The sequence below is a fragment of the Acomys minous genome (assembly GCF_964271855.1).
Source record: "Acomys minous genome assembly, chromosome: 14".
Classification (NCBI taxonomy): domain Eukaryota; kingdom Metazoa; phylum Chordata; class Mammalia; order Rodentia; family Muridae; genus Acomys; species Acomys minous.
This window is the reverse complement of record NC_140496.1, coordinates 14,630,219-14,642,588: the sequence shown is the minus strand read 5'-3', so window position 1 is coordinate 14,642,588 and position 12,370 is coordinate 14,630,219. Positions and strand designations below refer to the sequence as shown.

The 12,370-nt window shown below is 41.6% G+C and overlaps 1 protein-coding gene across 3 annotated transcripts in view; it reads right to left on the bottom strand.

Moving 5' to 3' along the window:
• Positions 1-12,370, bottom strand: part of ADAMTS18 (ADAM metallopeptidase with thrombospondin type 1 motif 18) — a 139,920-nt gene that overhangs the window by 59,435 nt on the left and 68,115 nt on the right. For all 3 annotated transcript variants that reach the window (XM_084757318.1, XM_084757319.1, XM_084757320.1), the window contains 5 exons: positions 10,790-10,983; positions 10,435-10,518; positions 8,684-8,843; positions 6,636-6,741; positions 2,851-2,988 (listed from right to left, as the gene is read on the bottom strand). In XM_084757318.1, the coding sequence (XP_084613444.1) occupies positions 2,851-2,988; positions 6,636-6,741; positions 8,684-8,843; positions 10,435-10,518; positions 10,790-10,983 (682 nt within the window). The remainder of the gene's footprint in view (positions 1-2,850; positions 2,989-6,635; positions 6,742-8,683; positions 8,844-10,434; positions 10,519-10,789; positions 10,984-12,370) is intronic.

Sequence of the window (12,370 nt, the reverse complement as noted above, 5' to 3'; positions counted from 1 at the left end):
TGTGACCTTTCCGTTTAAAACTGTACCTCTGTTAGTGCAGCCATGTAAAGGAACATAGAAAAGTGCTTAGAGACACAGGCATGTGTTTAGAGCTCTTTTTCTTTTTAAGTACATTTTATTGCAAAGAGCGAGTCTTCTCTAAAAGGCTGGAATGCATACATACAGTTATAAAGGGTTTTACAGGGGGCTGTAAGTTCTGGCCATGTGACCAATGTGTGTTATAATTGGGTAGAAAATGGAAGTGCAAATATAAGTAAAATCTCCCCTTCCACAGTATCATCCAACAACACTGGCCTTTTTTTTTTTTTTTAAACGGAGGGCCTCTTGTAGGGCAAGCACCAGCTTAAGAAATTAAAGTACAAACTGGGTCAGACAGAGAGGGTATCTGTCCTTGTGCGGCTTTAAGTGATGCTGTGCCCCTTGAAGATATGACTAATAGGGGATGAAGATGCACTTTGTCTCAAATAAGCTTCACAAACAAAAATAAAGGTATAGCTACAGAATCAAGAGGTTCCAAGTGTGCTGTTGCAGGCCTAAACCCTAGCACACAGGAAGTAGAAAACAGGGGGTCCCGGAGGTTATAGTCATCTTTTTCTACAACATGAGATGTTCCAGGCAAGCCTGAGCATACATAAGAAAGCTTGTGTGAAAAAAAATAAGAGAGCACCCCATATAAATAAACTTTAGAGTCAGGGATCTGAGGCAGAAAAGCTTCCCTGAGGGTGCTTAAGTGAGACACATTGAGAACGCGGTAAGGATATCTTTAAGAAAACCATCGTATTCCCAATTTACTGACATAATCACCAAGAGGTTAATTAGCAGGTGATGGTAAGTGCAATTTTGGAGTCAGATACATGGGAGCACGATCAAGCGGGCATCCACAGTGATAATAATACTTCTTGTAAAACCTCTTCAGTGATTATGGCTCCCATAAGGGTCGTTATGTGGCTCAAACAGGGTTATGTAACATTTGTAACATGGCAGAGAAGGCAATGCCAGATGCTGATGCTGCTGCTGTCATGACTGCCCACAGCCCTGAACTGCAGCGATGTCACAATGGACATTTAATCCATGTGGAGTTAGTCTTGATTTGTGATATTTATTGACTCCATCCTCACATGAAGGAGAAAAACGATGCCAATCCCCAAACAATGAATCTGAGGTTAATATGAACATATAGGAAGATGTGACTTATGATAACTTACTAAGTTATCTATTTCTTTTCTTTTCTTTCTTTTTTTTTTTTCACTATGTGTTGGGCATCAGCCAGGTAGCTATATATGCTCACATTTAATCTTCCTTGTAGATACACCTTGATAATTCTGTGAACATTGCCAGCTCATATACAGTCGCATAGGTGTGAACCTATTAGGCACACCAATTTGTCAGGAAACGTCACTAACATCTGGTCAAAGGAAGCGACCAGAGCCCAACTGTCTATGTGAGTCAACGGAGACCAAAAGGATGTAGATGCATGCATGTCCCTTAAGCAAAGTGGTTTTTTTTTTTTTAAGACTTACTACTATTTTTTTTTTTTTAACTTAAGTGTATATGTCTCTGTGTGTAGGGACTTGGTAGAGGTCGGAAAAGGACATCAGATCCTCTAGAGCTGGAGTGACAGGCATTTGTGAGCCACCCAACATTAGATGCTGAGAACCAAACTCAGGTTCTCAGTAAGAGCAGCGGGCACTTGCAAATGCTGAGCCACCTCTCCAGCCCTGGGTTTCATTTTTTAAAAAATAAACCAAACACTGGGCTCTTCTAAGTCTTACAGGCTCGTGGGTTAGATTAAAATAATCACAGTAAAAAAGGCTATACATCCAGGAGTCCTAGAAGTTAGAAAAAGAGAGATGTTATGAATTTTAGATCGAGGTGTCAGTGTGGATCTAAGTGTGAGTCTTGCACCTGCAGCGCACCAGCTGTCGTATATTAAACAACATGACTGGTCCCTCAAAGACTCAATTTCCTAAACCCTGGAGTAGAGATAGAAATAGGATTGCTGAAAGGATAAAACAATACATATTTCTTTTATTTATTTATTTTTATTATTTTTATTTTTTCTGAGACAAGGTTTCTCTGTATAATGCTGGCTGTCCTGGACTCGCTTTGTAGACCAGGCTGGCCTTGAACTCATAGCAATCTGCCTGCCTCTGCCTCCCGAGTGATGGGATTAAAGGCCCCGCTTTTTTTTTTTAAGTTACATTTTAATTTGTTTGAGTGTGCTTGTACATACATGCTTGCACCTATGTGAACATTTGCCTGCTACTCCATGAGTGTTCAGGGTAGAGGACAATTTGCAGAAGTCAGTTCTCTCTTCCCAGCATGGAGTTTCCCAGGATGCAGTTCAGACAGTCAAGCCTGATAGCAGGTGCAGTTGCCTACTGGGCCTACTTGCTAGTCCAGCACGGCAATATGTGGAGGGGATCTGGCACAGTAGTATGTCCTCAGTAGATTTTCAACAACCATATCATTATAATTGTCAATGTCATCCCAATAGGAAGCTTTTAGTCTTTCCCTTCGTGGAGACACCATGAGACATTTCTACAGAGTCTATGGTATTTTGTGCTTCTAGAGGTTAAGCCTAGTACTTCAGGTGTGCCAGGCAAGCACTCTGCTGCTGGGCTTCATCTGCAGGCCTCCTTTTTACTTTTTCTATTTTATTTTTCAGGTTGGCCTTGAACTTACATTGTAGCCCAGGTTGACCATTGCCTTTCTATCCTTTTGTCTCAGCCTCCCAAACAGCCACAACGACTAGCCCATCCCACCAGGCCTGGCTTGAATAGCTGTTTTCCCACCTACCAAATACTGCTACACAGCTGGGCACAGCCCTGGGAAATGTATCCATCTTACCTGAGGAATTTCTTTAGATACTGTCGGCTGCAGGAAGACCAGGAAAACACCCCGTTGTTTCCAGTCAGTGTGGGTGACATGATGTTGCCTTCTGCCTTCCTGCAGGGGTTGCCTTCACCATCGTGAACCATGCCAAAGCTGAAACGTAAAGGAAGACTGCCTTCTGTGAACCCATGTCCCAAGAAAATGCACTGACACTCAGCTGACCCAGGTGGGAGACAGAAGTCAACGACAAAAAAAAAAAATGAGTTTCTGTAAGCTACTGCTGTAAAATTTCTGCGGGGGGAAAAAAACTTGAAGAATGCTAAAGACTTTGTTATTTATTGGCCACAAAACCAAAGCATGGTTTGTCTGCTATGTATGGAAAGGCTAGGAAGTCTTAGTCAAGATTTCTTAGGTTAGACCAGCAAGATGGTGCAGCAGCTTTTAAAGACACTTGTGGCCAAAATTGACTGCTTGAGTTCAGTCCTCTGGAACACACATGATGGAAGGAAAGAACTGACTCCTACAAGTCTAACACACACACACACACACACACACACACACACACACACACACACACACATAAATAAATGTTGAAAAGATTTCTTAAGTAACCCAAAGCTTAGATTGCTAATTTCTAAAAATTAAAAGATTTCTTATCACCAATTCTGGAGCTTTGATACAGAAGTTCAGCTTCAGAAGGACCCTTTATTGATATCATTCACAAAGCTAACACCATATAAATCTTCCCTCCAGAGATGATCAGCCGATTAGCTAAATTTAGATTATAAATTGAATCCCCTCATAAAAATAAAGGTCTCTACAAATGATGATGAAAACTGTTGAAAACACGTGAGAAAAACAACATGACATCCCAGAGCTCAGCCTGTTACAAAACACTGTGAATGATTTCTGAGCACCATTCTTTGTTATGCCATTAGAATAATTAATGCCTTTACAGAAACTAAGCATTATGGATCTCTTTTAAATGTATTAGGTGGTGGGCTGGAAGTAGACTCAAGCTTGGTTCTTAGCACACGAGCCATCAGGTGGCCCACGGCTGCCTGTAACTCTGATGCCCAATTCGAAATTACCTAACGATCATAAACCCTGTTCCTAAATGATTTCTCATCTCATGTATGCAGAGCAAATATGCTGCCTCATGTTGTCTTAGGAAGTGGTATGAAAAGCTTCTATGGCCATCTTCGGAAAATATTCAGAAAACAAAGTATGTTTTGTGTTTTTCGTTCAAGAGAGGCAATGCTCACAGAGACATTTATATGAATTTTAATTGTTCTTAATCTGATCATTAAAGAAATAAAATCCGCCTCTTAAGAGTACATTTGTTTAAGTAGTTATGGTTCCTATGGGGGGGGGGAGGAAATGCTATATCATTGTATAGTCATCTTTTGAAGGTAGCCTCTAAAAAATGAGGGTGCTGTATCCATCTGCAGAATTTTGCTGTGAGCTATGCCTACCATCTAGCCATTTCTTTGTTAGCATTTGTTTTCATTTATCAAGCACGTGTAGGGTGCTGTACATTGGAGGGTCATCAAAGGACTCCCTTGAATTTAGAGGTGACTGTTGACAATAGTATATTTAGTAATCTCAAAAGACATTTGGCAAAAGCATTTCTGCATTCTCAGCTTTGCCAAATTCATTCGTTTCTTTCTGCCTAAGCAGGGAGCTGAGGGAATGTGTTTGGGAGACATTCTTTCTAAATACGCTAAAGCCTATGACTAAAAAGCCAGAATTCCAAAAGGGACGATGAGACGCACAGAGATTAAAGGATTGTCCCAGAAGGGAGCACTGCTTAATTGGAGCCTCATTAGAATTTTTTTTTTTTTTTTTTTTTTTTTTTTTTTTTTGCGGAGTCGGGGGGTGGGACAAAAGGAAACTCAATATGAACTCACTTTTGAATTTCGAACTTTGCATTTCTAAAAGTACTTTAATTTAGTAGCCTTTTAGAAGATACTATTTTTTTTCCCTGCTCATTTCGAAAGTCCTCCGCAAATCTCAGCAACTATCTGCTTCATCACCTTCATGCCAGAAAGGCCACATAGCAACATCTGATCTTGAGAATGTACTTCACTTCCGTTCACTAGGGATGCTCATGTGCACACGCACACACTTGTGAAACCCAGATATGCAGCCCTGGTATATGGCTCCTCAGATACTACCCACCTTTGTTTTCTCATTGGCCACTGAGCCTGGGGGACTTTCTCACTTCTACTTCCGCCTCCATCAGCCCTGAGACTGCCAGCAGCACACACTCCCACACCCGGGGTCCAACCCAGATCCTCAAGTTTGCACGGCAAACCTTACTAACTTACCTCCCACCCCCAACATCCATTCTTCTCTCAGGTTTGACACCTCTTTCTCACTCTTCCTGAAGACTATGTCTTGTTTCCCTCAACTGAAGTATTAGATTAGGGGTTCAGATAACTTTTATCTATAAGCAAGAACGGTTAAGTTCCTCATAGCCAGTAGTTCGAAAACTGAACTCAGTGTGTGTCATTGCACTCGGGGCCTGGGTTTATATGTTAGCATGATTATTTTGTTTTGTACAAAGGATGAGCTATTCCAGGGTGTGGTAGCATATGCCTACAATCACGCTACTTGGAAGGCTGAGGCAAGGGGACGACAATTTCAAGGCCAGCTAGGGACAAAAATACTGAGAGACTGTGGCCACAGACTAAAATGTGAAAAGCAAAGAGAAGATTATGACTCAGTGACAATGACCGTGCTTACTACAGGAGGGAGGGAAGTGGAATGGGCTTCAAGCGTCTTCACCAAAGCAAAACCCAAGAGAAACTAAGGACCTAGATGAGAGTCAGGTGAGTAACATGTGTTCCATCTGCAAATGATGTAATGATGCAACATTAAAAGATGTAACATGCGATGTGAAAATACAAACCTCAATGACTGATTCTTACTGAACTCTGTGTGTGGGTGTGTGTGTGTGTGTGTGTGTGTGTGTGTGTGTGTGTTTACAACTATGATGGAGGTCAGAAGACAACCTTGCATAGTATTCTTTAGGCACTGGTCATTTTTTTCCTTTGATGCAGTGTCTCTCACTGTCCTAAATTTTCTAAGTAGATTAGGATGTCTAGTGAGATTGCCAGAGAGATGCTGGTTAGGGTCAGGGTCAGGGTTAGGCCTAGGATTAGCATTAGTGTTACAGAGCTGTCTCCATATTGCTGGCTGTGATGGTTTGAAAGAGAATGGTCCCCATAAGCTCATATGTTTGAATGTTTGGTCCCAAATTGGTGGAACTATGTGGAAAGGATTAAGACATGTGGCCTTGTTGGAGGGGGTGTGCTGCTGGGCTTTGAGATTTCAAAAGCTCACGCCAGGCCCAGAATTGTTCTCTCCCTGGCTCCTGCCTGCCAATCAGAAGCCAAGCTTTCAGTTATGCCTGCCTGCTGCCACTCTCCCTGTCATGTTAACCATGGACTGGGCCTCTGAAATACTTTGCTTTGTAAACGCTGGTCATGGTGTTTCTTCGCAGTAGTAAAACAGTAGTAACTTACACACCTGGGTTACAAGCATGCACCACCATACTTGCCTTTTACTTCCTGTGTGTTCTTTTGATCAAACTCATGTCCTTAGGCTCGTGTGGCAAACAGCTTAGCAACTGAGCCTTCTGCCAACCCCCAAGCCCTTTCTGAAGTCCACAATCTAAAGCTTTATACAAGATAAATCCCATGTATTTGATTTAGATCAACAGTAATCAATGAAGAAAGGCCACAGGATCACTTGGCAAGTTTCCATAGAGAGTAGTGAATTGAGAAGCCACTCACTTGTGCCCTGACTCATGTGCAATGGTGAAGGCAAGGCCAAGTCCTGTGTCTTCGTTGATGGTACAGCTTCGGTACTTACTGCACATCCCACTGATAGGAGCAAATCCTATTGAAAGAATCAATTCCAAGTATTAACACTAATTGAGTATACACAGATAATAGTTTAGTGGATTAGTACATTTAGGGTTTTTCTTCCAGAAGAGTATTAAATGTCTTCATTGTCTCAGAAGTCTGTATGACCGATCTAAGTTTATTATTGGAGTTGGAGAAATTGATATAAGGGCAGTTACAATGACATACAATGTTAACTTAGGAGTGTCTCTACTATCTCAGTGTGGGATATGCCTTCCAATTCTGTCCTGATCATTCTCTGAACATTGCCCAGGTAATATGTATAGATCAAATTCACTTTTCTCCCATTTACAATCTCTGGCAAGTGTCCCCATTCTCCCCACAATCACAGTTCTACAATCGCTCCCATCATCCCTCAGCTCTATCTTGATCAACCTTATAGTAGATGGATGTCTTTCTTTCCAGCTCTGAGAGCTAATGTCCATTACAACGAGGTTTGGTGGCCATACTTGGGAACTGGCTGTATCCACCTCAATGCTGAGCCATGAGATCTTCTGGGAAGTCTAATATGCATGCAGATGTATGTGTCATCACTTAACTAATATGTTACTTATGCCCTATGACAGAGGTGAGGAAGCAGGACTGTAGGCTAGGTTATAGAGGTCACAGAGATGACAGATAAGGGGGAGGTACTTAGTTAATATGTGACTTGCAGTGAAACTGATTTGGTATCCAGGTGTCTAGCTGGCTGTTTCCTGTCTTGCTCCTCGCCCCACCTGTTTAGGGCCTGGATATTTAAAAGTCCTGCGTTTTCTAATACATGGTGTTTTCTATATCGTACTGTACTTGGAATGTGCATTTATAAATTTTAAGTTAGAATCGGAGACTCTGGGATGTTGAATCAATTTGCTTTGGGCAGCGCAGTCCTCGGCTTGGACACTCACAAGGCATATGTGAATGCTTAAGCCCGTACGACATCCTCCTCAAAGAGAGTGACCCATGGAGCAGATCAGGATTGATTGCTGGTGGCGGTGTGCTTGCCGTTTTTCAAGCCTTTGTTTATTCTTTTGTCTGCGGTTGTCTCCTCCTCGGTGTAACTTCATTAGGCAAAGCTTCCCTCATTGGTTTGTGCATCGTCTATGACTGGTTTCTCACTAACGTGGCTGCTGCGAGCAGCTGCCACTCTGCAGAGCACAGCACATTCACTGTAGAGCCCTCTACTGCAAACGTTTGCAGACCTTGCTGTGAATAAGCCAATTCGCCACAAACTGAAGGTTCAAGTCCCTACTATGAGCAACTGAATCAGCTTGGAAATACAGCAAGTCATGTGCTGGGTGCCTTGTACCAAAATGAAAAGAAAAAAGGGGGTGGGTGGGTGGGGAGAACGGAGTCCCTCAAAGTCAAGGACCTTGCTAAAAAAAGACACTAATCATCAGTGACAGAGTGAGGTGTGAGGCCATCTAACAGTTTTCCTCCAGCTTCCCAGTTCTGTAGTCATCGTGCTTATAAAATGACTGAAAACATGCACAGCCAAATGACCTTTCTTCACTTCACTACTTGTCAATTGGGGCAATAAAAAAATACTAATTTCTTGGTATACAGACTCCATACCACAATGAGTTCCATAAAGTAGAACATATTCAGCATATAACAAGGAAGCTCTTCCCAAATTTAAAGACTTAAATATGGTCATGTGCCGCATAATGAGTTCATGCAACAGTGGGGTGTTTATACAACAGTGCTCTCAAGGGGAAAATAGTGTCTAGTGATGTTACAGCCATCACAGACTCTATGATAGCCACAAAGAAACACTGTTATCCAATGAAACAGTCGTCAGAATGTGTCATGGACAGTGAGAGACACTTGAGTCTATCAGGTCACTTTGACGGGACTCAAGGGGCAACGCGTCCATCAGAAAGTTTTCACCCTGTCCTTCTAGCTAGCAGATGTGCATGCGAGATCTGTGTGCGCCATACCTAGTGTGTCACATGGCTCGTTCTTCCAGGAGCAAATGTCAAATCCTGTGAGGAGGATGGCGTGGTCGTGCCTCTTGCCATTCTTTCCCACGAGGGCAGATTGCCACTGGCAGAAGCTATTTAGAGACTGGTCTGCGTGGTGATTGATGAGCAAGCCTCCCTATGGGAAAGGTGCAGAGATTAAAGCGCGTTGATTTTGCCAGAGTGGAGAAAGTTGAATCATTGTGGCTGTGGAGGCAAATGCAGAAACGTCATGTTTTAGGGGAAAATATCAGTACAAAAAGGCCACTGAGCCAAGTGCTAAAAAAAAAAAAATCAAATTTGGGTTAATATAAATTATAAAAGAAACTTGAATTTTCAATATGTACTTTCTAAATATATAAAAACTGTTAAATTCTTGGTAAATTTATTCCTATTGAAGTTCAATACTTTCTTCAATAAAATATAAAGCATCCATGCTTTAGTCCTCTGTGAAGTTTGGTACTTAAGAGGCTTCAAGCAATCAATAATACAAATGTAAGTTTACTGAATGGAGACCATTTACTAGGCTCTAAAAAGTTAAGAGATTAGGGCTGGAGAGGTTAAGAGCACTGGCAGCTTTTCCAGAGGACCCATGCTCAATTCCTATCATGACGTGACAACTCTGGAGGATCCAACACACTCTGCTTGCCTCTGTGGGTAACCAGGCACACCTGTGATGTGTATCTATCCGTGCAGGCAAAACACACATACATTAAATTGAAGCGGAGAAGACAAAAACTATCATTTATCAAAATGTTTTATTAGGCTTAAGCCCATGAGTTGGGTCAAGCCAAATGTTTTCGACAACAGTCTTGTCAGTGAATCAGGGTGCTGCAGGTTTTACTGTCTTTGAGCAGTATGTGAGTGGCACACCAAAGCCCAAGTGTCCCCCAAACAACACACACAACAGCTTTCTAAAATTCCAGGGTAACATCGCAAAGGTCAAACCTCTGCAACTCTACACACTGGGCAATTAGATCCATTGTCTTTTTCTTGTCTCTGCCTCTCTGCTTTTCACGTGCTTTACTGGGGTTAGAGTTGAAGAGCGAAAGCCTCAGGGGCTTTAAAAAAATTGTCTGCCTGATTGGTGAGCTCATAGGGGGAAAATACAGCTTACAGATCAAAACACCACAGAGAGGGAGTACTGTGCAATTTAACACATTATTATATGTTCTGTTTTTGCAATTTGCCCAATTCCTGTGTAGTGCACCTCACCCTAATCAATTCAAGGCGCTTTAAGACCCCCTTGTTTATTCTTTGTTAGTCCTAAATTGGCACTTGAGAGACCATAGATTTACTACAAGCATTCTCAAAATATGCTTATGTATCCACCTTTGTATTAGTCAGCATATCTGAGCTGTACAGTCCAACTAACCCTAAAACTGATGATCAAATTCACCTTCATCATAAGGATGATATATTTATAGAGTATTTATACTTTGTATGTTGAGAATTTTATGTTATATATACATATAATATTTATACACAACTGTTGAAATATTTATGGATATATTATCTAGATTAACTTATAAAGGATTGTTTTGTGATGATTTGGCTCAATGACTGGATTGCATATCATTATTAGACTGTACTTTGCCTGATGAGATGGTTGCCATACTTTCAAATAGGAGACTCAAATGACCATTTCCTGCATTAATCTAAGTAGCTTTTCAATAAATGCATCCCATCCAGCAGAGCAAATGAATAAATAAGTAAAGTTTGCCACTTACAGGCTCTTCTTCCAGAAGAATTAGGCTCACAACCACAATGTTTATATCACTTCCAATGGTCCCATCTTTGAACAAGCTAGAAACCTGGTGGGATAATTAAAATAACATAAATCTTTTAAAGACACAATTCTGCATGGATAGAATCAATCAGAATCATTGATAAGGGTGTAGGCTTCAATTTTAATGGATGCAGGTTTCAGCAAGAGTGATTTTTCTCAAGATTCAAATTAAAAACAAATGTTGGTAAGTGCGTACTGTCCCCGCCCCCCCCCCCCCCCCCCCCCGCCACACACAAGGAATCCTACATCTTGTCTTGGGGGACTCGAGAGGGTAGGAACCTCATAATGGTCCTTACCATGTTCATGACTGTGAGAATGTATCTGGTGACGTCATCTTTTCCGTGCTTTTCTACCATCTTTGCATCTGCCACTACAAGGGTTTCCACGTTGAGACCCTTCTGTGACTTTCCAGCTGATCTTCTCGGCCGCCCTGTGCCCCCATATTCATCAAAGCGTAGATACGTGTCCTCTGCAGGAGGCTTGGGGGCATCTGTGGCAGACAGAGAACATTTGGAAGGAAGATCAGCAGAAGAAATGTGGGTGGCCCAGGCTGACAGAGATGGGTAAATGGGGGTGGGTGTGTCACTGAGTGTGTCACTGCTGTCATCTGCCCTGCGTCTTTGCACCTGAGATTTATTCAACAGATGCTTAGATGCATGGATGGTTGGGCTGGTAGACAGGTGGATAGACTGGTAGATTCAGAAATGTTTTAAAAAATCTCAGTGATAAATAAAAGAAAACAAGTTATAATTTTAGCTGGCAGACAAGGCAGGTCAGCAATTGTCAATGAAGAGAGGAGAAAAATCTCATTTTTATGCCTTAATGGAATACATTGACTCTGTAATACCAATAGCCAATAGGAATGGCAAAAACTCTATCTTATATAAGCAACTGTGCCAGCTCCTAGATGTGTGAGGACGCCTCACAGGTCTATGTGGGATCTGGTTGTCATCTGTGGCTGCCAAGTTAGTGAAGCGTGGCTGGGGAACATAAGGATCAAACTCTTTATCACATAAAAAAAATTAAATATTTAACTTGGTCCCTGAAAAATATAAACATATCTGAAACAATGGAGTATCTAAAAATCTACCTTTTCAGCATTAAATCTTAGGAAATCTACATACAAATTAAGAACTTCTAATGGAAATTTTTGTTACTGGAATTGACACTGGGTCATGAGTAAATTAAGAACCTTTCTAGAATATAATATGAAAGAGGAAGCGCAATCCCTCGGTGACAGTTTGTTATACAGTTTTTAATTTGAGGTGATAGTATTTGTGTGTTCTGAGTTAGATTAAATGCTACTGAAAAGCAATTTGTTTTTAAACTTTTATTATTTTGGGTGTTTGTTAACAGGTGTTAGGAATGAGTGTGTTTGTGGTGTGTTTGTGTACCACGTTTGTGCATGTGTGTTAACATGCATGTAGAAGCCAGAGGTTGACAGTGGGCGTATCTCCATCTTACACATGGAAGCAGGGTCTCTCAGTTGAACCCAGAACTTGTAAATTCAGTTAGTCTAGTTCCTATATGTTTTCTCAGTGGATCCCCCCCATTTTCCACCTTCCTAACGTGCAGAGATTACTGGGTATTTGTCTGGTGGGGAACCTGACACTTCTGTGGGTGCCAGGAACCTGAACCCAGGTTCTCACACCTGTGCAGCAAGAGGCCCATTGTACTGAGCCATTTCTGCAGCACCTACTTTTGATTTTTTTTTTAATGGCAGAACTTTATGCAGCCCAGACTGGGCTTGAATTCCCTACGTAGCCAAGGATGGCTTCGAACTGTTGCTTCTCTTGCCTTCAGTTCCCCAAGGACTTGGATTACAAAATGTCGTGACACAGTTGTTTGACAATGCAAACTTACATTTGGTTCTTATC